The sequence below is a fragment of the Orbicella faveolata genome, unplaced genomic scaffold, assembly GCF_042242905.1.
Source record: "Orbicella faveolata isolate gen_17 unplaced genomic scaffold, um_ofav_v1 contig_13, whole genome shotgun sequence".
NCBI lineage: Eukaryota > Metazoa > Cnidaria > Anthozoa > Scleractinia > Merulinidae > Orbicella > Orbicella faveolata.
The window spans coordinates 24,537,209-24,562,276 of record NW_028301540.1 but is presented as its reverse complement, the minus strand read 5'-3'; the positions used below and the strand labels follow the sequence as shown (position 1 = coordinate 24,562,276).

The 25,068-nt window shown below is 40.3% G+C and overlaps 1 protein-coding gene and 1 long non-coding RNA gene across 3 annotated transcripts; both read left to right on the top strand.

The window, feature by feature from the left end:
- Positions 1–1,696: 1,696 nt before the first annotated feature.
- LOC149115736 (uncharacterized) lies at positions 1,697–18,144 on the top strand. 2 transcript variants are annotated; one of them, XR_016206258.1, is made up of 6 exons: positions 1,697–2,433; positions 2,937–3,608; positions 4,648–5,196; positions 8,458–8,755; positions 14,337–14,878; positions 17,813–18,144. XR_016206258.1 is itself a non-coding variant. In XM_089285938.1 (4 exons), exons 1-4 carry the CDS (start codon positions 2,235–2,237, stop codon positions 9,078–9,080), a joined length of 2,043 nt encoding a protein of 680 aa, XP_089142064.1. In that variant the 5' UTR covers positions 1,702–2,234; the 3' UTR covers positions 9,081–11,940. The 2 variants fall into 2 exon arrangements, 1 of the variants encoding a protein (XP_089142064.1); XM_089285938.1 differs by lacking the exons at positions 14,337–14,878; positions 17,813–18,144 and having other exon boundaries at positions 1,702–2,433; positions 8,458–11,940.
- A 1,199-nt stretch (positions 18,145–19,343) lies between these two features.
- On the top strand, positions 19,344–23,676 carry LOC149115735 (uncharacterized). The gene is made up of 2 exons (XR_016206265.1): positions 19,344–20,118; positions 22,431–23,676. It is a non-coding gene; the product is annotated as an uncharacterized LOC149115735 (long non-coding RNA).
- The last annotated feature ends 1,392 nt before the right edge of the window (positions 23,677–25,068 follow it).

Below are 25,068 nucleotides of genomic sequence, written 5' to 3'. Positions count from 1 at the left end.
TGGGTTCAAAAATAGTTTTGCCGTGGGAACCAAAATAGTTTTTTCGGTGGGCTAAGATTTCTTTCGTCGATGCGTTTAGAGGTACCAGGATCGCTACAGCTTGAAACAGTATTCCATGTTATATATGTTTTCAATATCGAACAATACGATACCTCTCTGCATGTTGTTATACAAATGAAAGCAAATAAATTCTTTCTTGTTGTCATCGCTGATTTCTTTGATTCAAATTTTCTGGGGAAAAACTTTGATATTTCTTTCGCCCAGCGTTTTTATTCCAAATAGGTTTTGGTTCTTTACGCGCTTCTACTGACAAAAACGCATTTCCACGCAGACCGCCCTTTAAAAATTCCCTGATCAACGGGTGAAAGGTATCATGCGGACGTCTGGGGAAATAGACTTCCGTTTCCGTCTAAAACTAAAAATAACTTTAGTGGAATCGACATATCCCTGCCAACGCCCTCAATGTCCCTCTCTGTCCCCTCATTTTCTCTTGGTGCAGGGTAAAATCGAGTTAGAAAAATGTATCGCTGCCACATCGAATGAGAGGGAATTTCAACAGAAGTGGAAATTCTTTCTCACCAGTTAAGGCGTGTCTCTTAGTAATTTGTTGCGAGTTTTTTCTGTAAGTAAGTAATTACAGGGTATTGTAAGTTATCAAGTAATGTAATGTAACGTATTGTAATGAAGTTATTATATTATAGTTATTATAACTATAACTGATAATTTGAATTCTTTTAGATGTTTACTAAATAGTTTTTTTTTTTAACTGTTTACTCTCTAGAGGATTTTTAAGAGTAAGTTTATTCAAGAATGTGAATCAAAGGTGTCACAGTTTTCTGTCATCACTGATTTGAACTAATCACTCTCCGGAAAGCCTGCGGTAAAAGCCGTTCATGCAGCATAATATTTGCACAGCAATGACATTTTGGTTGAAATTTATAATTTAGAACTGACGCTTTCCGCCGAAAATAATCTCGCAATAATAAGATAAAGTTCGCGCAGCAATATCTGGTGTCGCTTCCAAACGTTAAGCTCAGTGTACGTGTATTTCTTAAAAATTTAATTGATTTATGGACAACATAATGTAACGTGTAGTATGTAATAGCAAGTTCGCAACAGCACGAGGCTCCAGCGTTCGACTCACCCGGTGGAAATTGTTCGAATCTCAGGCACCCACACAGCTTCTACTGCCATTTTTCTTCGTCCTCCTTGTAGTGCAAGAGATCAGCAACGTTTCTGTAAAATAAATATGCACCCATCGTATTTCTGTAAGGAATTAGCAGCTCCACAAAATCAAATATCAATTTGAAATTGCCGCCATTACACATTGTGGACCAAAAGCACCGCTGGCACTGGGTAGGGGGTACCAGGGTAAAAGGACATTCAACAGGAAAGGACAGGTATTTTTGTACGGAGCATTGGCGACACGGACCACCCCACTTGGAAAAAATATCCCGCTCCTTTGTCTTTGAATACTCAAGTGCATGAAAACTAACGCTCGAAAAAATATGTCAAATAAGACGATACCACAGGAGTCAAACAACAGTCGAAGAATTGAATAAATTTTAAAAATGTGAATAGACAAAATTTCGAAAAATTAATTTTCTAACGTGACTCCTAGGTTTAGGGGAATGAAACAAAATAAATCAAATAAAGATTGAGATACGAATAAAAAATTCTTCTGTTTTATTCCCCTAGGCCTCGGCGCCAGGTTAGCGCTTTAATACATCGAAATTTACCATTAAACGATATTCTTTTGTTTGGCTTCTTTTTTTTTCTGCGATTGAGCTGTTTTCTGCGAGAGTAGGTTTAGGATTTTAGATCTTTTAGAATAAATCAACAAGGGAGGCAACGTTTGAACAAAAAACTTTAAATTTAGTTTGCAAAATCGCTTGAAACGTGTACCTTATTGACTTTCTTTAAGCCCAGACTCTCGAAAACTGAGGCCAAACACTGTAAGTCTGTGATCAACTGACAGAATCACAGAAAAAGAATTTGCCATCGAAATTTACCTCTATTGTTTCTTTTTTTTTCCGCGGGGCTTACTTTTGCACGTGTGTGGTCACTATTTCACTAATGCATGCCCTGTGGACCTATCTATGTCGGTGTTGCTCACATTTCACCCACCACAGACCATTTGGCAAGTTACCCAAACTCGTGATCCCAATATCACGTAACCAGCTGAAGCAGTTTGTTTTTCACTAACCTTGAGGAATTACGGCATCGCCGAAATCATGGCTGTTCAAAAGCAAACTATGCCTTCCTTTGCTTCTATTATTTCTGTTCTCTCCATTGTGTTTTACTGCGCTGGCTTTTTACGAGTTGAGCTGGAACTACACGAACAAAATAAAAGGATAAACGCTCTTGAAAGCGTTGCGAAGGCCAAGTCGCCGTCAAACAATGCCGACATGAAGATAATCAAGAATGCTCCTGGTAAGTTTTTCTGCTACAAGCTAGAGTTGACAAGTTGTTACAATCAAGAAATACAATTATCAGATTCAAAGCTTGGTCGAAATATATAAACTGTGAAAATAGCTATGAATTGAAACAAATGACAAATGAATTGTTTGCTCTATTTGTGCTGTGCAGACGCAATGTCTGAACTGAAGGTTAGCCGAGGTTAAGTTTTGCGCAATCCACGGCAGACGATTGTAAATGAAAATAATTATTCAGAAGAATCGATAAGGAATAAGTCCCTTCTCTTTTTGAAATTTGATCAAACGTGCTACCGATAGAGTCCCTTTTTCTGACGGTTATATCACGGGAAATGAACAAAGGATATGTTGTCTGCGCCAAGTACTGTTTTTAGTCTCAAATGATCCAGAAGTCAAGTATTTCTGCTTTAGTGCGGTCAGTAGATTTAACAGTGGTATCAAGGTTTCCTACATGTAAGTATCAATCTTATTTGATGATATCATTTTTGGCCTTCTCCCTAGGAATTCAATCCTCTAAACTTAAAAGACACAGCCGTCAAGTAGACTCAAACAAGAACTCGACAGAAGCTAAACACACACTAGAAACGATGCTCAAAATAAATAAACTTTTATCAGAGGCAAGAGTACATCTCTGTCAGTCAAAGGGTGTCACGTGCTCCTCAGGTCCCCCAGGCCCCCCCGGTCCACCTGGACCTGGAGGACACAAAGGAGCCCGGGGACGAAGAGGACAGAACGGGAAGACTGGAAACAAGGGAGATCAAGGTATTATGGGATCGTCAGGAAAGAGCGGCAAGCAAGGCATTATGGGACCTGTAGGACTACAGGGAGAGACTGGAAACAAAGGAGAGAAAGGAGACATAGGAGCTGCAGGCATGCCGGGAACTAAAGGCGAACCCGGTGAATCGATATCATCTCCTGCTGTTGTTGTTTCTCCTGTGACGTTGACAGTGAACGAAGGTGGAACAGCCTCGTTTCAGTGTTCAGCCAGTGGTAATCCTGAGCCTGCAGTAGCGTGGAGTAAACTGAACAGTCAGTCACAAATTACTCGGTCAGCGGTTTCAGGAGGAAAGCTGGAGTTAAAGAAGGTGACCGGAAGTGACTCGGGCGTGTATCAGTGTTCAGCAACGAACATCCTGGGGAATTCACGGGAAGTGGTGCGATTAGCAGTGAATGGTGAGTTTCTGGCCATTTTAAATTCTGAAATAAGGTTTACAATGCAATGCTTAGTTACACACTATAGTTTGTGCAGATCACCTTTGTGATTCTGCGACTACGAAAATTAGTAATAAATGGCGAGTTTATGGAAATTTTAAATACTGAAATCAAAGTTCAATGAGTTAGCTTTTCAGACAGCCACGTTTTCACAAAAGAAGTTCACAATTGTAAGTTAAACCTTGGCGTTTGAACAAAGAAAAAATTATCCGTGTATTTGCAAGTAACACGGACTAAGTTGTGCCATCTTTTCAGTGTTTTGTAGTTTTGAAATCAACTGTTGTTTCTGTTTATAAAACGGTGTCATTAAAAGTGTGCTCTAAAAGTTAACAATATCTTTACATTATTAATTAAGATGCTTTACAGATAGACTTTGTTTTCCTAAATGTCATGAATGAACTATTAGAATAGTCTCTTGTATTGTTTCATTTAATTGTAGTTTACCCCATTGCAAAATATGAAGTTGAGTTTTTTGATTCCATTGGAAACGAATATCAATTCATCAACTCTAATTATTATATCTCTCAATTAGTACGCACACTGTGATTGGTCAATGTAACGGGCGTTATTCTACTATACGGCCCGTTAAAATTTAACGCTTAAAGTGCTCTTAACCTTTTTTTACTAAGTAAAAGTGTAACACTTTCTTTCACTTCTGAAATTGGAAATTAAAACCTGCTAACGACTTAAGAGTCACTTAACGACGATTAAAAATTAAGTCGTTTCACTTTCGAGGTGTGTCAGAAGTTTGAAGCCATTCCGCGTGAATAGAAATCGTTCCCAAACCCGTCAGACACACCGTAGAGATAAAACACATTTCGTACTAACCTCGTTTTCTCCGACCGTACTGTAAGTTACGGATCCTCGTTTTCCCCCTTCGATTTATGGCCCGCGCACTTCTCGATGGGGGGAAATCTTGGTCCGTACCTTACAGTATGGCCCTCGAACTCGGTTTGTAAGAGGTGTATATTTTGCTAAAATATTATTTACTTGGTTATAGTTCATCCTCGGGCCTCTCTTCATCCGGGACCTTCGTACGTCACAGAAGGAGCTAATGTCACACTTTCAACTTGTCACGTAATCGGATACCCGGCACCAGTCGTGACCTGGAGGAAGTCGTCTGGTCAGTTACCCCAGGGGAGGGCGCACTACAACAACAGTGTCTTACAACTTTCCGATGTCCGTAAAAGTGACTCTGACACATACTTCTGTACAGCAGTCAACCTTTTAGGAAATGTTGAAAAGAAAACTCTGCTAGTTGTGGTTTCCCTTCCTGTGTTTACCGTTAAGCCACCTGAAAAGGTTTCTGTTTTTACCGGCGACACTTTGACGTTAAACTGCAGCGCTACTGGTGATCCACGACCAGTCGTTAGCTGGAAAAGACAAGGAGCAGCACCGCCCGTGGGGAGGATTGAAAGGACAGAAAAGGCGCTAACGATAAGAGATTTGAGAGAAGAGGATGCTGGGATCTATATTTGTGTGGCTACAAGTGCAGGAGTGTTTCCCATTGAGGCAATAAGTGATGTTGAAGTTGAGCCAGTTGGTATAGGTAAGCTATAAATGGAATGTTTTGGATTTACCACAAAGAGAATTATTTATTGCCTTCAAAAAATTATTAACACAAGCATTGTAGTAACGAGCGATCTGCACCGTCCATTTACCTAATGCAATCAACAGCTGGACAGAATTGATATCGTTAGAAAAAGAAGTAGTTATTATACCTGAGATTGCAACGAAAAAAGGATTTGTTATATAGCAAAACAAATGGGTCAAACCGGTGAAAAACAAGTAATCACTTTATTGACAAATGACGCGAAACAGCGGTCAACATTTCGCGGGTAAAAGTGAACTGTTTCCCGTTTGACGTCATAGTTTTCGCAATGTTGCCCGCTCATGGCATTTGTCGGCAAAGACTTTCATTGTTAGATGTCATGTGACCATGAACTAGCCAATGAATGGGCGCACAGTAGCGGGAAAACGCCAGCTATATAACAATGTTAAATGCACAGACAGGCATAAAACAGTTTTGAAAACACTATGTATGGAACAAAAGTTTAAGCGAAAGACAATTTCTTGACTGATTTTTAAAGTGATCGAAGGCTCACTGGGTTTGAAAATGAGCAGAAGCAAAAATCTGGCCTTCAGCACTAAAAGTACTAGAGTCAAGCTCTTTTAAGGTGGCTCCATGAGATTATCACTTATCGCATATCGCACGCTAGTGTTACACCTAGAAAACTAGTTTTACATTAGCTTTTACTGCGGTTCTCTCGAACTCTTTGAATGTGATATGCAATTATGAAGTATAGAGTTTTGGAATAATCTCTTTTAAAATCATTGTTTATAATCTTGAATTAAAAATGCTTAGACGAACGCGTTTTCGCCGTTTATACCCTCTTTATTTGTGAGTTTTCCGAAATTCCATCTGTGAAATCTTTCAAAAATTCATAGTACATCGAATCCGGCGGGATACGAATTTTAAACACGAAAAACAAAAGGTTTCATATGTTCTGGCAGTTTTTTTCTACCTTTGCAACTTGATGTCTTTTCCACCACATATAAAAACTGGTTACATTGCCAGTCTGCCGAATTAGCGGAATTTCACTGACGGAAACGTAAGCAAATTCACTGTCAGTTTTGCCTTTCGTAGTCACGATATAAATTATCGAAATTAAAAACACTGACCTTTTGGGGAGCGTGGGCAGATTACCAAATCTTTTATCCTCAGGGCCGGTCTCATGTGGTTGTAAAAGACTCACAAACTATGCTGTAAATAAGTGTTTTTCAACTTCAAAATTTATTTATCAGTTTTTGTTAACTAGTCATTCGATCGATCGTTCGTTCGTTTATTCATTCATTCACTAGAGAAAGTCATCTAAAATCTCTTATGTTAGAAGAAAATCCGGAGGGTAATGCGAGACTCACACAATCACACAGTTTTGGTCTATTTTTTTTACATAAACCTTCAGAATTTGAAACCCCGATTTTCTCTCCGTTTAACGGCGTCGACAAAACCGGATCGGCCCGGACCGGATGACGGATCGGATCACAGAAAAAAAAAAAAAAAAAAAATGAATAAATAAAAAAAAAACTTTTAAAGAAAAAAAATACCCCAAAAAATCAAATCGTTTATAAGATAGTCATAAGTAAAAAATAAAAGTGGAAGACTAAAATATGTATCTGTTAAAAATAAAATAAGTATATGTTAAATTTGACGCAATGACATGTTAATTACAGAGAATGACAAGAGGTCATTTAAAAAGCCAAATAACCGCTTAATTTTACGACGAATTTAAATTGTAATGAACAGGCAGATGTAGTTATATTTGAACGTTAGTTGGCTCGAAGCTTGCGTGAACCTCCCATTATCGTTTTTGAAATTGTTGTTCGTATCACTAGCTGATTCTCAGCTACATTTTCGTGTCAGATGTGAGCATTACAGTTGGCGTCACAGTTAATGAGAAAACTTACGTACGAAAACTTATGGACATGGCTTGCTTTAAAGGAGCTACGTCACGATTTGCGCGCCTTGAAAAACACTAGCCTAGTTTTTCAAGTTCGTCATTTGCAGTCCTCGTTAATCTTTGCCATCCTTAACGACCCTCATTCCGTTTTGATTTGTTCTTGCCCCTTAAGTGTTTTCTATCCTAGAACACGATCATTTTAAGGTTTTATTCTATTTAAAGGCAACTCTTTACGACCCTAAAAATGACTCTAAAAATCGTGACGTCACTCTTATAATGTTGTTTATTCTCGGTTTGCGTTATCGTTCACACTAAAACAGCTAAATTTCCTTGAAATACAAATGGTTTGTTTCGTTTTATTCCAGTGCGAAATATCTATTCCAAACTCACATCTTGTAAAAGTATAGACTTGTCTCAAAAACGGAAATTGTTTGAAATCATCAGGTGTTTAATTTTTTTAGTGTTTTTGGTTTTTGTGTTTCGATTCATACGTTCGTCCTATTATTACCATGCTGACTCGTTTTTATGACAGTTTACCTTTGATGCAAGTGAATATACGCAATATCTTTTCTCTGAACTGCGGAGAAAGATATGAAGACATGATTGATCATCCCAGTTATACACACAACTGAAGCAGTCGTGAAATTAAAGCCTGAAAAAAATTCAGGCCTGAACGGGACTCGAACCCATGATCTCTGCGATACCGGTGCAGTGCTCTGCCAACTGAGCTATCAAGCCAACCGGGAGTTGGTCACATTGTGAGTTCGTAATATACCCGTAGATGTTGAAGAGTGCAAATGAATATACGAAATATCATATAGTTGAACTGCGGAGAAAGATATGAAGACATGATTGATCATTGCAATCAAAACCCAACAGCCTGAAAAAAATTCATCTGTGACCAGCTCCCAGTTGGCTTGATATCATAAAAGAATAAAGGAATATCACACCTGAATTAAATAAAACGTTTTGCTCAGAGTAGTCACTCTAGTGTAATTTGCTCAACAAAATTTTGAATTTTGAATTTTTTTCCTTGATCCGATCCGTGATCCGATCCGTGATCCGATCCGTGATCCGATCCGTGATCCGATCCGTGATCCGGTCCGTGATCCGATCCGTTATCCGGTCCGATCCAGGTTTTGTCAACGCCGCTCCGTATAATGTCAGCTGCCAAGTTAACTTATATATAAACAATCATATATTTGTAATGCCTATAGTTAAATTAAAAAGTCAGTTTAAAGCATATATATATGCTTAACAATTTGAAATCCCAATTTTCCCTCCATATAACTTCATCTACCAAGTTAAATTGACAAGCGAATTAAAAGTACGTGCTGTTCTTTCGTCAGATTGTTCTGATTTGCTTAAATCAGGCCATTCTCAAAGTGGATTGTACTCTGTCAACCCAGACGGTAGAGGGCACTTTACTGTCTACTGTGACATGCGCACTGACGGTGGAGGCTGGACCGTCTTTCAGAGAAGACAAGATGGCTCGGCAGACTTCTATCGGGGATGGAACGACTACAAAGCAGGCTTTGGTCAGCTGACTGCGGAGTTCTGGTTAGGAAACGACAAGATCCACCGCCTGACGGCTTCTAGACCGAGCTCTCTACGAGTGGAGCTGGAGGACTGGAGCGGAGTTAAAAGGTATGCCAAATATGGCAAGTTCAATATTGGTGATGAGCAGGCGCAGTATCGACTTGAAGTGGGTTCATATTCAGGTACAGCGGGAGATTCGTTAGCATATCATAATAACATGGCGTTTACAACAAAAGACAGAGATAATGACAGATCGAGTAACAACTGTGCTGTAAGCTGGACAGGCGCCTGGTGGTACAGCAATTGCCACTACTCCAATCTAAACGGACAATACCTGGGAGACAAAAATGATAACCGAGGAGCCGTGTGGCAGCGCTTCAGAAGTAGTCTGTCACTCAAATTCACTGAAATGAAACTGAGGCCGTCATCGTAGAAAGAATACCAGTTACGGGTTTATCCTGTTAGTGACGTAGGTGTCAACATGTCAATGATCCTTGTCCGTCGCAGTCGCAGCTTCAAACAATAGTAGTCAATCATAAAGGATGATTAGTTGTTAATTTACGCAACGTAATTTGACCTAGGCTGCAAGGAATTTTCATATTTGTACATTTTCAAAAATGAAACTAAATTAGAGGATATTTACAGTGAGACCATTCACCACATGTGGATGTTTTCTTCCATCACTGATTTGGACTATTTACTTGCAGGAAAGCGTGCGGTAAAAGCCAGCTTTAAGCATAATATTTGCATACTAATGACATTTTGAAACCGCAAGAGTTTGTATGGAATTTACAATTTAGAACTGATCATGACTTTTACTGCCGAAAATGATAATCTCGCATTAACTAAATAAAGTTTGCAAATATCTGGTGTTGCTTTCTAACATTAGAAATTTTAAGCGCTTAACAATATATCATAACGTGTATTATATATGAGCAAGGTTGGAAACAGCACGAGGCTCAACTCGAAAATTTCTTGAATCTTAAGAACCAACACCGCTTCTACTGCCATTCTCCTTCGTCGTCCTTACAGCTAGTGCAAGAAATCAGCAACGTTCCTGTAAAATAAATATGAACATACCTTCTTTCTTAATGGAATCGGCAGCTCCACAAAATCAAATATGAATTTGAAATTACCGCCATTAATCAACGCGTGAAAACATTTTGCGCCACACAAGCGTAGCCGGCACTGAGTACCAAGGTAAAAATATATTCTGCAACATGGAAGGGCGTTCTATTTTTGTACTTGTTATTTGCCTACACCGACCTCCTTGTATGGGAAAAAAATATCTCGCTCCATTTTGTTTTGCTGCACATGTATTAGTGTTTTGATCAGACAATAGCACTGGAATCACGCAATATAGTTGAAGAAATGAATGAATTAACGAAATACGAATTAAGGACGCTCGCGCTAATTGTTTCTGCCCATCCTTACTGCGCACGCACATTCACAGGCCACGTCATGCATCGAGCGCGCGCTAAGTAATAAAATGAACAATGATAGGGTAGGTGGCCATTGCTATAGCTTTGCCTGAATTTAACGATCTTGGACGTTCGGTGACCCCTATTTTTCTTTTGATGGATTATTTTCTCTACCGATTTTCTACGGTTAGCGAAAAAAGTGAAAAACAAGTGAAAAAAAATCTATTCATTAAAAGTTTTTGCCAAATGCACCATCGAATTCCGCTCTTTTTAGCTCTTCGTTTATCTGTGCTGCGGTTTCAAATGCCTCTTGAAGGGTTACGTTTTGTGAAAACGTTGCCGACATTTGGAATTATTAACGCAACGGATTCACTTACACAAAATATAACTAGGATACTTTGTCTGTGTTAACGGCATCCTTCATATTTTACGCTAAAAACCCTGGATACCATGCTGATTTACGCGCGCCAATTTTCCAAAATTAGACTAGTTTTCCACACGCTTTATTTCTGAAACGAAGTCGATGACCCCTCTTTTTTGATTTCTGAAACAAGGTATTCATTATCAGTCCGCAGTAGAAGTTTGAAGAAAATCTATGGAGTAGAACATTTTCGCGCGAACGTCCTTTAGACGGTTTCCCTTGAACATTTGAGCAATAATGGCAAAATAAAGTTACCAAAAAACCTCATAGCATGATAACATTTTGAATACAGTTGAGAACTTATCAAGACTTAAGCTCTCAAGCTGACATCGCGCGAGAAAAACGAGTTTGAAGTTACAAAAATGTCAATTAAAACATACGTGGGACGAAAACACAGTAACACACACTTTAAGCATTTTTCCAGGTTTGACACTGACTTTCTCAAGAATGGTCGAGAATTTAATCGAGTTGGTAGTTAGAGAAATCAATTAAAGTGAGATGTTTCAAATAGTATCCAAAATGTTACCGTACTTGCAATAAGTAGATTTTTAGTAATAATTTTTGCACTTATTGCTCGAAGTTTGAGGGGATTCCGCGTTAGGGCCAGTTCATATACGTCACATTTCTGCCGTGTCGAATTCAATTCAATTAAGTGCGGCAGAAATGCGACTGTGGATTCATACGTCGCATTTGTGTTGCACTTAATTCAGAATTTATACTGTCGGGTATGTCGGTCAGCGGAAAATGTTTTAAACGTAGAGTGTTCAATATGGCGGACGAAAATACTGAGCGACGAAGGATTTTGCTAAAAACTGTCCGCCAATGGAACGAGAAGGAGAAGGCTGACAACGGAGCAGTATGTGTTGCAATATGTTCAGGTTGCATTGGGTCGAGAATGGCCAAGTTTCTTCTTTTTCTTTGGCGGGAAAGCATTTACGCATGCTCAATACATTAACATAATGTATGCATTAGATTCGACACGGCAGAAATTCGACGTCTGAATCGGTGTCGCATTTCTGTCGGATAATGCGAGAAGACAAGTCGAACGTGCGGCAGAAATGCGGCAGCCGATTCAGACGTCGAATTTCTGTCGAATTTAATTCGTTGAATTCGTTTAATTGAATTCGACACGGTAGAAATGCGACGTTTGAACCGGGCCTTATATCAATCTTATTGATTTTTTTTTTTCCCTGCTTGCGCGTAGTTGACGATTGAGTTGTTTTCTGCGCAAGAGGGTCTGAGCTTTCAGATCTAAATAAATAACAAGGGAATAAATTGACAAGGGAGGCAACATTGGCACAAATTAGAAACTTTCAAGGTAGTTTGCAAAATCACTTGAAACGTGACTCTTATTGACTTACTTTACACTCAAATTCTTGCAAACTGAAGCCGAACAATGTAATTCTCTGATTTACTCACATAATCCAGAAAGAAACGATTTGCGCTGTGAATTTTTTTCTCCTCTTTTTCCATTTCCTTTCCGCACGTGTGTGGCGAGTTACCTTAACCCTGGGCATTAAAGGTAAAGTCTGCAGATGAGCCAAGTGGCCCACCAGGCCGGAGCTTATCCCGCTTTCTGTAGCACGAAGCGACTAGGAGTATTTCTACTCCCCGCTGGATGGGATGCTAGTCCATCGCAGGGTTACCCCCAGCATTAAGTTCGCCGGTACCCATTTATACATCTGGGTGGAGAGAGGTACTAAAAATAAAGAAAAAAACAAAGGCCGTTGGGTCTAGCTACAGCAACAAAGAAGAATTCAAAATCACAATATGTTGAGTCTTCGTTTTACTCAGGTTTTTCTCCAGCATGTTTTCCAGATCGTGCTGTTTATTTGTTTATTTTTCTCTGTTGAGGGGGGGGGGGGGGGGGGGGGGCAAGTGGGGGAGGAGGAAAACTTTACCACATTTATTATGAACTGTTACTATGGTAACATGCTCTGGTGAATTACCAGACCGATACTGAACACTAGATTCTACTAGCTTGATTCGCTAGAGAAGGGAGGTATGACCTTCAGCTAGCACTGCTACTCGACCTCCTGAATATTGGCAGGAAATACACCTTTTTATTTGTTGCCCCATTTCAGACCGTGTGATGATAATCTTGGAAGTTCTTGCTTTCAGTTTTCAAAATTGTAGCGTGCATAAGCGTGCATATGAATGAATAACTTTTTAGATGGATAAAAAAAACAATTCTCTAGAGGATGCCGCGTACCCGGTAATGAGAAAACCAACCGCTCAAGCTAAAAAGGTCTATTAAGGTTCATCGCAGGCATCCCTCTGCCCTACCCTAGTCGGCTTTACTTAAGCACGTTTGTCGATTAATCTACTTTACTCTGAAAAGACAAAGCACTGTTAAACAAATCCTAAAATATTGATGCATTGTTTTCATTTTTCCGTGGGTACGCTGAACGAGTCACATTCAGTGTTTCTGGAAGTTTGCAAAAATTTGTATTTAGAATTAAAGCTCCCTGGAGCACTGACTTTCTACCATGCATGCTGTCGAAGTCCGCGAAATTTTTGTTCCATATGACACCTCGAGCTCTTTTGTAACCAGAATAGATTAACAAAAGGTACGTTTCAATGGTCGAAGTCTTTTCAGACACTCTTGTTTTAAGAATACTGTTTTTCCGGCCTAGGCTGAATATTTTTAGTTTTCCGGCGATTTTAGGTAAACACTCATATTTGGAACCAGACTGCAGGTTATAAAACCTGATATGGCACACTTATCTTCTTAAAGAAATGTTATTAGAACCAAACATACGGCTTGTGCTGTTTTTGTTTCCTTTTGGCTGTTTGCCGTTTAGAGAATAACGAGGTTTATTTAAAAACATATGATTGTATTGTAATTTACAAATTTTCAACACAGAAAATTATATTACTTTCCAAACATCAGCCCCGGCCCTGTTTTTAAACTCTTCCTACAGTCTTGTCTTTGAAAATTTATTCTTATAAAAAGAGGTGTAATTGTATTATATCTTTGATGAATCTGCGCTTTAGTGTTTTTTTGTTTTTCTTTTTTTGTTAAATCGTGTAATTTTAAATTAATCGTCCATTTTCCTTTAGAAAGTCTTGCAACCCGACGATTTAATTTTGAATGCGAGGGAATATTGCCGAGTTGAACAGTTTCTTGCAGCACTAGCAGCAACACTAAGTAGGCTTTATGTGCACCCTCCCTCCCCTCCCTTTCCCCGTTTGTATATTCAAGAACATTTACTTGAACAAATATTTAAAATCTTATGGCATATGATGATAATCATGTGTCAAACATTCCTTGTTCTCTGCGAGAAAATAAACTTAAGATAACACATGAGTGCCATATTGTTAGAGTTTGCCGTAAGGCGACCGTCAGGCCTTTCGGTAACATCCAAAGCTCATCCATCTAAAAAATAGGCCCTTTACACGATCTGGTCGCATGGTACAAAATCACACACGCTGGGACGCAAGTTGCATAGTTGGATTTCCAAAACAAAGGTAGGTTAAGGTGGACTGGTACGAGTTGCTTTGGTTTGAAATTCCTACTGTGCAACTTGCGTTCCAGCATGTGTGATTTTGTATTATGTGACCAGATCGTGCGAAGAGCCTATTACAAACAAACGTATAAGTGGCTTTTTAAATTAGTTGCAAGTAAAACAATCGGTTCTATGCACCTCTTTTCAGGCGGAAAAGCTCAATCATCTCAGCTGACGGTTATCTGAACGTTACTACCAGTTAAAAATGTCTTTCCGATTCTCAGCTGACAATTAATCCTAATTAGCATTCTTGATTTTAGTTGTTTTTTTAAAACAAGAAAATGAAATAAGAAATCTAAATTAAACCAGGCTTAATGATGATGTTTACTTGGTTCCAGTTCATCCTCAAGTTTCTCTTCAACTGGGACCTAAATTCGTCACGGAAGGAAGTGCGTCATTCTACCAACCTGTCACGTGACTGGATATCCAGCACCAGCGGTGACCTGGAGGAAGTCGATTGGTTAGTTACCCCTGGGGAGGGCGCACTATAACAACAGTGTCTTACAAATTTCCGATGTCCGTAAAAGTGACTCTGATTGGTACTTCTGTTCAGCGGTCAACCTTTTAGGAAATGTTGAAAGGAAAACTCAACTAGTTGTTGTTTCCTTTCCTGTGTTTACCTTCAAGCCTCCTGAAAAAGTTGCTGTCGGTATTGGCGACACTTTGACATTAAACTGCAGCGCTACTGGTGATCGACGACTAGTCATCAGCTGGAAAAGACAAGGAGCAGCACTGCCCGTGGGGAGGAGTCACAGCACAAACAATGCACTTGTCTTAAGAGATTTGAAAGAAGAGGATGCTGGGAACTATATTTGTGTGGCTACAAGTGCAGGAGTGTTTGATATCGAGACTATTAGTGATGTTCAAGTTGGAACTAGAGGTAAGTTATGTATTGAAAAATTTCATTTGTTAGTTAGAGTTTTAGACTACGGCTATTTAAAAAGCAAACTGGCAGGCTTTTTTATTTGCGCCAGCAACCAGTCTCTCAGTTTGAAAATAGGGACTGAAAGAAGTTACTGTTTCGCCAGTTAGCAACACCGTGGCGAACAAAATTGTGTAGAAAATAAGCTGGTAATAGAGGTGAAAAGTTCTTGTGTTTCGTTTCTACTGAAGGGTTAAACACTAATCAATGCTCGTGGGAGCCTCTGTATCAATTATCAGAGTTAAATAACGACATTGTTAGTAAAAGTTCTTACCGGAGTCTAGATCTGTTGTGAGAGAAAAAGGCAGAGAACGTTAACGCGAGTTGTTTTCAATGTGAACTCAGTTAAGCGAATTGTGTAATAGCTTAGAAGTAAACTTAAAAATAAAGACTATTTTTGAATTGATGAATCGCCTCAAAGGCAGAGTCTAACTGTGTTTTCCGAGTGTTCTCCTTTTTCTGCCCTCCGTAGTGGTCACGCTCTGTAGTTGAGAGAGAAAGTCGAGAGAGTAAAGTCAAATTTAATGCAACCTCTAAATCTCAAACTTTTCTGCTGTTGTTTCTTTTTATGATAATAAATAATAAAAATATTTGTTCAGCAACAAATCCACTAATTGTCCATGGTGCTTTATTACATTAAAAATTATTAAAAAGCTAAAATATGGAAAAAACGATAATAATAATAATAATAATAATAATAATAATGATAATAATAATGATAGTGGTAATTTTATTTTAAAAATAATGAGGAGTGTTTATTGTGACAAAAAACTAGAGCTAAGCTTTACAAAATGCTATAATATTTACATAATTTGATGTCTGTTAAACCTGTAAAACATGTTTCCGTATCTAATCATGATATCATGGTTACTACAACTAATACTAATACTACTATCATCATCATAGCATTAATTAACATATTCCATACGAATTGGTATATACAAGGTAAAAGTAAGTAAAAGAAATAAACTATTAAAACCTATTTCAACAGTGTTTACATAATGGCTCCCTCCTGAGTTTCAACGTCAATATCGGTATATTACAAAGTAAAAGTAAATAAAAGAAATAAACTATTAAAACCTATTTCAACAGTGTTTACATAATGGCTCCCTCCTGGGTTTCAACGTCAATATCAATGTTCTTAAAGTCACAAAAGGCTTTCCTTCTAGCTCTTGAACCTCTTAGGCAGATTAGTGCGGATCTTAGTAAAGCGAAGGATGTCCTTGCTCTTATCCAGGAGATTGTTTTAGCATAATGTTCTCCTTTCTTCATGGAGATCAGCTGCGCCAGTCTGGAATGGCATTGCAAGCACTCGTTTCCCATGCCGCCTGTTGACGTGAAAATAAGGGATGTAAAAGTTCCTTGTTCGATATCCAAAACCCTCCTCGCGTAAAGGCGCTTCTTCTCGTTCTCATGATTGCGGTATATCTGTTGGAGCTCTAGGTCCCTATACGAATCAGCATTAGGGTAACAAACCCTCACGTCAAAGAATGCTGATCGTTGGTTCTCCCAGAACCCGCGCGCATGAATATCTAATCTCGCATCTGGAGCTCGATTAGAACCTCTTCCCAGCTGTTCACCCGAGATGTCTTGCAGGACAGGCTCAATCTCAACATCGGTACAAACCATATTCAGGAGTTCGGCTTCTGAGTCCCTCAGCTCATTGTGACGTTGGGTAACGAACCCACCTTTCTTGCATATCATTGCGTGGTCCACTGTAAAAGCATCACCCCATACACAGGTGGAGGGGATATCATCAACCGGCCAATCGTAGCGCAGTTTGATTGCATCGCGGAACTCTCTCTTATTTAGATTGAAACCCATTTCACGAAGGGGGAGTACCGTCAGCCAAACAGATGACCCTTTTTCCGCAGCAAGGTCAAGTGCCCGTTGGACTTTCTGTGGGGCTAATAATAATAATAATAATCTTGATCAATAATGATTTCTTAACACATAAGCAGGCGAATATTAATGTTAAAAGCCGACGTTTTGGCGTCATCGTGACACCATTCTCAAGGCAAAGTGAATAAATAATGCGAAGATTTGATTTCCGGATACAGTCTCTACAAATTAGCATAATAACAAAGGACACCATTCTCAAGGCAAAGTGAATAAATAATGCGAAGATTTGATTTCCGGCTACAGTCTCCACAAATTAGCATAATAACAAAGGATCACAAGTTCTTCAAGTGAACGGACTTGATTCCTGCAAAGGTATTCGCCTAACAATAATAATAGTAATAATAATAATAATGATGATGATGATGATGATGATGATGATAACAGCAATAATAATAATAATAATAATAATAATACAGATACTCTGCAGCCCGAAATTCTTGAAGAACCACGGAATATCTCATTTAATTATTCTTGGAATAGTAGATTTTAAAACGATTTTGCCTTTAGAGTAATCTCGTTCTCAGATCACGCTAGCGCTCTGCTTGGCCGTGGGAGACTTGGGTTCCAGATTGGCTTTGGACTTTAGGAAATTTTCGAGCTTAGAGATACCAAAAAGTCTCCATGGTTCAAAACACAAACAAAGTTAGACTACGTGTTTTAAAAAAGGCGATGAAATTATTACTGACAGAAGCATGTAGCCACATAAGCTTTTAGGGGTTAAAAACACGGTTTTGGTACCTCTTAGGGCTGAAAAACGTTTCAAGACACTCCCACATCCCGTCCTTTTCATTTGGAGGTCACCCCCGGGGCTTAGACGCTAGAGTTGTCATGTATGGTATTGTCACCGAGAACGTACCATATTTGGGGGACGTTTGAAGAAACAGGAACGTATACACTGTACAAACTCGCTGAGTTCAGTGGTAGATCATAGAAAAATCAATCCGTATCAGTACAAGATCAGAGCATCAACCCTATCTTTCTGATTTTTAGGTATTTTAAGAAACACCTGAAGTGTGCAATTGAAGGTAAGTAGTTTTATTCAGAGTCGAAAAAGTTGAGCTGCGTGCAGCGCAGACATCCACTACTTCAACTGATACTCTTGTAAACGGCTGATTTGACACTTTCGCGTCTACTTGGGAATTTTGTACCGAATTTTGTACCACCTACTTGGGAATTTTGTACCAAATTTTGTACCGCCTACTTGGGAATTTTGTACGAATTTTGTACCGTGGTTAAATAAAGGTTATCTATCCATCCATCCATCCATCCATCCATCCATCCATCCATCCATCCATCCATCCATCCATCCATCCATCCATCCACGGCATGTGTCTCGTAATGCCCAGATTTTAGGTTTTAACGCAAAAAGAAGCAAGCATTAACTCGGGAAAGCCCATACTGTGTTCGAATGACCGAAAGAAACTCAAATATTTCTCAGACATTAACATTTCAGTATCTCGAGTGTTATTGTAGCCTATTTTATGAGAAATAGATTCCACAAGTTCCGCGGGTTTATTCTCGGTTCACCGATCCTCTTTTACTGAGCAGAGGACTCAACATTGAACTTCACAAACCATGACATGGCGTTTGTCAAAGTTCAACAATTTGTTTTGTTTGCAAGGCCAAGGCTGGTGTTGATAACTGTACACTGAGTTGTTAGGTATCAGAAGATTGAAGTCCAGAGTAGCCTGCAACGCGACGTGACGGAGACTCTAATCCGGTACGTCACGCGTTTTCGCGTGACGAGCACAACTAACTGGATGTCCGAAGTTGATAAATGTAAGTTAGCTCAATCAATAGTCCAAATGTTGAAAACTAAAATAGGACGCTGAGTTACAGTGTGTGAAGTTGCTCCAATGTTGTTAAGCTGGATTTTATTCTTTTCCTGAAGGGGATAATGGATTATAAAACATCATTTTCCAGATTTTTAGCCGATGATTCTCACTTGGCCCTAGCCTGAGTAGCAAAAATTCCTGTACGAAGAGCTTTATCTACATTTTGGCCGGGCGCAAATTGGAGCGAGAGCAAAAAAGTCGCCATAGCAATCAATCTTTTTTGCAGTCGATTTTTTTTTGTTCTCGCTTCAGTTTGCGCGCGGCCAGATGCTTCGCAGGCTAACTAGGCACAAGAGACCTCTGACAAGACTGCCTCTCGACGTTGGTTATTAATGTTCTCCAAAATTTCAGAATCCGTGTTCATTTCCTTTTTTTTTTTAATCTCTGGAGAGATCGCCTTCCGAAAAAAGTAATACCTCAAACCCTGCGCCGGATTGTTCAAAATTAAGCCTGATTAAGTCAACTTAGCAAGCGAAAATATTGATTTAATTTTTGTAACTTTTCGGAGTGACGTTTTTTTTTTTTGTCCTTCAGTTTTGAATTTGAATTATCTCAAACTTCACAAAAACTAGGCAGTTAACTTTTACTCATGGGTTAGCATTGACCGGCTTTCGAAACACCCGGCCTTAAATATCTGGTGACAAAGAGCCCACCCAGGCTTTTTTTTTTTTTTTTTTTTTTTTTTTTTTTTTTCTAGGGCTGTCCAAGAGGAGCAAGCGCGGATGCAGAGAGACACCTTCTTAACCTCGTTCCAGGCTAGCCGCTCTAATAGTGGGGCTGGTATCGAAACTGGTTTTGTCCACCTTGCCAGATTTTGCTCGCTAAATCATTCTAGCTCAGAATGCAACACAGAACAGTAGCGCCAGAATATCGGAATTGTGAACCGCGGCGGGCCGCGAAGGGGGTGGGGTGAAACCTTCTCCTCCTCACTTGGGGAGGTCTGACAAATGGATTGTCACGGTTAGCAGACTTCCCATCACCATTCTTATTCGCTCCAGAACTAGCCTCCCGCGCAGACGCTCTATGGACTCCTAAGTCCGCAACCTTGATCGGGACGCGAGCAAACAAAGGGCAAGGAATGTTCCCTTGGCTTCAGCAGACGTTTGTGGAGGAAGACCATTCTCGTCCCCAGTGCTACTCGTCTTAAAATGTCGTTGACGACCACGTTTCTCCGACCACGTGACCAAAAGAAACGGAGGCTCTGGGGACGAGAATGGAGGAAGACTCGGTAACGAGCCCAAAGAGCGTCTGCGCAGGAGACTACCCGGAACTTGCCATATTTGGAATACGTCCGTTACCGCACCTCCTGGTACGAGTAAAGTTCACTGAACTGACTGATCGAAGTAAATTCATCTTACTGTAAGAGACTGGCTGCATGAATCAACCTAGTATTGCCGATTGAAAGACCTCAGAGGACACGCAACTTAAGGTACGGATCCGGAGGTATTATTCTTATTCAAGGTCACGAAAGGATCATCATCATTTATCCGTTCTCCAAGTGGAGAATTGGGCCGTAAGCTCTCTGCCTCCAGGCTGTTCTGTCCTCCGCAGCCGATGCTGCTGCTGCCCATGTTCTTAAACCTTCCTTTTCCAGCTCCCTTTCTACAGTCCTTCTCCAAGTCTCGCGCGGTCGACCCCGTTTCCGTTTGCCTTCAGGTACCCATGTGAGAGCAATTCGTGGATGTGAGTGGTGATCCATTCTGAGGACGTGACCCAGCCACGTCCATCTCCTCCTTGCCACTTGCTTGCTTATTGTCTCCATTCCTGCTCTTGCTCTAATCTCCTCGTTTGTTATCCGCATTGGCCAGTAGATCTTTAATATCCGACGAAGGCTCTTGTGTAAGAACGCATCCAGTTTTTTCTCATCTGTTTTGGTCATTCGCCAGCATTCACAACCATACAGCAACACCGAGATGACATTAGCTTTGAAGATTTTGGTCTTAGTCTTGTAGGTAAATTGACTGTTCTTCCAGATCTTATCTAACTTACTATATGCAGCCCTTGCTTTCCCTAGCCTTGCTTTGATGTCTTCTTCTGTGCCACCTGACTTGCTGATGTGTGCACCCAAGTACACAAAACTCTCTACATCTTCAATATCGTGTTCGTCAACCTGAACATTCTCATTGCTGGTCGTGTTCAGTCTAAGGAGTTTTGTCTTTTCAGAGTTGATCTTCAAACCAGTTTTCTTGCTGTTAGTGCTGAGATTTTTCACTTTCTGTTGGATTTGACATTTCGTACTGGATGTAAGAGCAATGTCATCAGCAAAGTCCAAGTCGTCTAACTTGGACCACAATTTCCATCTAATGCCAGTGTTAGCACCCGTTACTGTTCTTCTCATGATCCAGTCGATTACGAGTAAGAACAGAAATCCTGACATGTTACACCCTGCTTTACGCCGGACTTCACGTCAAACCAGTCCGTTTGACCTGTACCGTCAACAACCGCACATTGGCTATCATCATACATTACGTTGACCATTCTGACAAGCTTCGACGGTATCCCATAACTCTCCATGATCTTCCACAAGGTTTTCCTGTGAACGCTGTCAAAAGCCTTTTCGTAGTCGACAAAGCATACATATAAGCTGGAGTTCCATTCCACTGCTTGCTCTACGATGTTCCTGAGAACGAATATCTGCTCTATCGTACTCCTTCCTTTCCTGAAACCAGCTTGCTCCTTCCGTAGCTTTGCATCAACACCACCTGATATTCTTCTGATCAATACCTTGCACATCACTTTTGCAGCAACAGACATCAGAGTAATCCCCCGCCAGTTTCCACACTTGGTGAGATCCCCCTTTTTGGCAATCTTGACAATGAGACCCTTCCTCCAATCTGCGGGGACAATCTCACTGACCCATATCTCACGGAAAAGGTCGTGAAGTACGTCGACTGTCGTTGTAATGTCAACCTTGAGCAGTTCAACTGTCACGCAGTCTATGCCAGATGCTTTGCCTGCTTTCATGCTAGTGATGGCGCTCCTGATCTCGGCTTTAGTTATGGGGCCTGATGGTATCTCTTCTATAACTTCCATGTCGCTAATCACTTCGGCCTCACGTTCTGGGTTGGGCCTATTCAGTATTTCAGCAAAGTGCTCTTTCCATCTTTGTTGCACCTCCTCTTCTTTTGTCAACAAATTGCCTTCCTTGTTCCTTACCATGTCAATTTTCTTTGGTGGCTCGCAGCACAGCCTTCTTGTAGCATCGTACACATCTTTCATCTGCCCACACTTAGCAGCATCCTCTGCCTCTTGTGCTATATTGTTAGCCCACTCTCTCTTATCCTTTCTCAAACTTTTCTTCACTTCTAGATCTTTATTCCTGTATTCCCGCTGCAGCCTTGCCCTAAGACGTTCCGACCTTGTGCCAGTCAACTTTTGCTTTAGCTGTTTCCTTTCTTCAATTCCCTTCCAGCTTTCTGGGCTGATCCAGCTCTTGTTCTTCCTTGTTCTGTAGTCTAGCACATCCTTGGCCGTCTCACAGTAAGTGAGTACAGGATGTAAGGGCGTATAGGGGTGCAGACTGTGCAAGTGACCACAACCTTGTGATTGCTAAGACACTGCTTAGGCTAAACAGAACAGGCAGGAGAGCAGTACAAGTCAGAAGATACGAGACCGGTAAGCTGAATGTTCCCGAAATTAGGAAGCAATTTCGGTTGGAACTAAAGAACAGGTTCACCTGTTTACTGCTAGAAGATGATTGTGACGTAAATACTGGACAGGAAGAGGAGGGCGAAGTAGCACGTGAGAACGAAGTAGAGAAAAAGTGGAAAAAGATCACGAAAGGATACTGATTAAATATTCGCATTAACTGCGGAAGTTACGTTCTCTTGAAACATGTCAAGTTCCGATACATTAACGAGTACACAACCAACTAACCGAATGGATTCATCAACCAAGTGGTTTGTGGTTGGACTTCTTTCCATCACGCTGGGAAGCATCATTTTGGCAGGTTATTTCTTCATTCCTGGTTACGACTCTGGGGACGACAATAACAAGGGGCTATATCACTTCAGCGACAAATACAACGCGTTACCATTTGGCGTGTCTCTAACGGTATTTGGATTTTTGGTTGTTCTAGTGAACCTCTGTTGTTCCAGAGCATGCCACAGCCAAGACTCAAGTGTCTAAATTGATACTTCCCCTGCGAGTTAATATGCGATGAACCATTGTAGTGATCATGAGTGTAAAATTATTTCATTTTCCAGAGTAAGAATGATAAGAATGTGTTTGCGGCTCGCTTTCGATATGTTAAAATTCAGCTTGATAGTGAGGCCTAGAGGACACAAACAAAAAAAATGAATAAACATTGTTATTCAACATGTGTTCAATTTCCTTTGTTTGTCTCCTCTAAGCCTCACTGCTAAGCTGAATTTTTAACATATCGAATGTGGTCCGGCTATTGTTTATCGCTGTCTAAAACCATAGTTTTTAGAGGGAAATGGTTATGAAGCCCGGAAAACATCAAAAGAGCAAACAAAGATGCCAAGATTTATGTTGGAAGGTCCACGGCCGTGCACAATCTTTTGTATGCGCTCCATGATACACTCTGGATGAATTACATTACCAAAACGTTTCAGTCTATTGGTTTGGTTAGTTCCTCAGTACGGAGTAGACAATTATTGTACGTGTTTTGTGCACGGTCAAGGCCAAAAAAGCGAACAAAAACCTAAAACAAAGAAATTTGTCAGGTTTCATAACCATTCCCCTCTATTAACTATGGTAACACAGAGCATAAATATTGCAGACTGATATTGCGTAGGAACTAGCCGTAAATCAAGGATTATTAGAGGGCATTAGAGGCCTTCATTTAGCTTGAATGATTCATTCGTCGAAGTTCAGCTCCCATTTATTGCTAAAATCAACATTTTATGTAATGACACTGGAAGCCCAGACGTTGTGTGTGATCCGTCCTGACACTATGCTGTTGGCAATTGCGTTACGATTTTAGCCGTTTAAGACACTATATGTATACGAAAATGTAGAAAAAAATATAATAAAAGTAATCTCGTTCTCAGATCACGCTCTGCTTGGCCGTGGGAGATTTGGGTTCCAGATTATCTTTGGGGTTCAGAAAATTTCCGAGCTCGGAGAACTAAAAGACGTCTCTATGTTTCAACACGTCAAACTACGTGTTTCGGAAAGGTGATGACAGAAGCACATATCCGACTGCACAACCTTACAATTCCCTGTCAGAGCCTGTGGCGGACATTTCACCACCGAACGCGATCGCTTTGTGTTATGTGCCAGGGGCACTCAACGGATCGTTTCGGAAAGTTATCTGTTCGGAACGCCTTTAATCCCCTCTGATTTTCTTAAGAGAATTGTCACCTCGAACTTTCGTGATATGAGAAATTTAATGCCTGTTGTTTTCGGATTTTGGGTGCCGGAAAAACGTCAGCTGTCATTTTCGGAAAGGCGATAAGACCTAAGGTTTTCGGGAAATGGACAAAAAAGCCTTAATAAGTTCGAGAAGTTTCCCTAGAATAACCGAACAGATAAAAAGCTTTCAGTGCTCCAGATAGTCTAAAACAGCGTTTAAAAGCATTCGAGAGAAAACAACCGACGTTTGGTGCCCCTGATGTGCTACTATGCCGAGGCAATGTGGACAATTTAATGGTAATTCCCTCAAGAAACTTGATACAAAGAAAAGGAAGACCAAATATTGAGGTATAGCAGACAACTTCGGTACCATGTCAGACTTAATTTGCACGTGCACTGTGGGCTATTCACAGTGGACAGTCCTCTGCATGCATTTAGCCGTAAGATTTTCGACGAAGACCCGAACATATCCGAAGATATCCCAAAATTGCCCAAGGCTTTCCAAAGATTTCTGAAGAAATTTCGAGGGTTTCCCGCCCTCGGATGTCAGGAGAGATGGTAGAAAGTGAAGTGAAGCTTTGTTCAAAATCATGAACTTTTCTTTTCTTGCACTGGTTACAATTTACATTTTTTCTTAAGTGTGTTAGTTACAGGCTGTTAATAGCTCAAATGTTTCAGCCAGGCGTAAGAAAGTCGTGTGTATTTGTGCGTAGGCCTAAATTAAAACAGACGTTTTCTGACTCGCAGGTCTATACCCCCCCCCCCCCCCGGAGAAACTCCCATATAACCCACAAAAGGTCGGGGAGGGAGTTCGTATTACTTTTTAGGGGTTGAAAACAAGGTTTTGGTACCTCTTCGGGATGAAAAACGTTTCAAGCACACACGCAAAACCCTTAAAAGGTACGATGAACATCCCCGGCCTTTTTACATGGGAGTCCCCCCCCCCCCCGGGGGGCTTAGACGTTAGAGTTGACATGTATGTTATTGACGCCTAAAACATGCCATATTTGGAGTATGTTTGAAGAAATGCGAACGTGTACACTGTACTAGAAAAAAACAATCCGTATCAGTACAAGAGCATCAACCAAATCT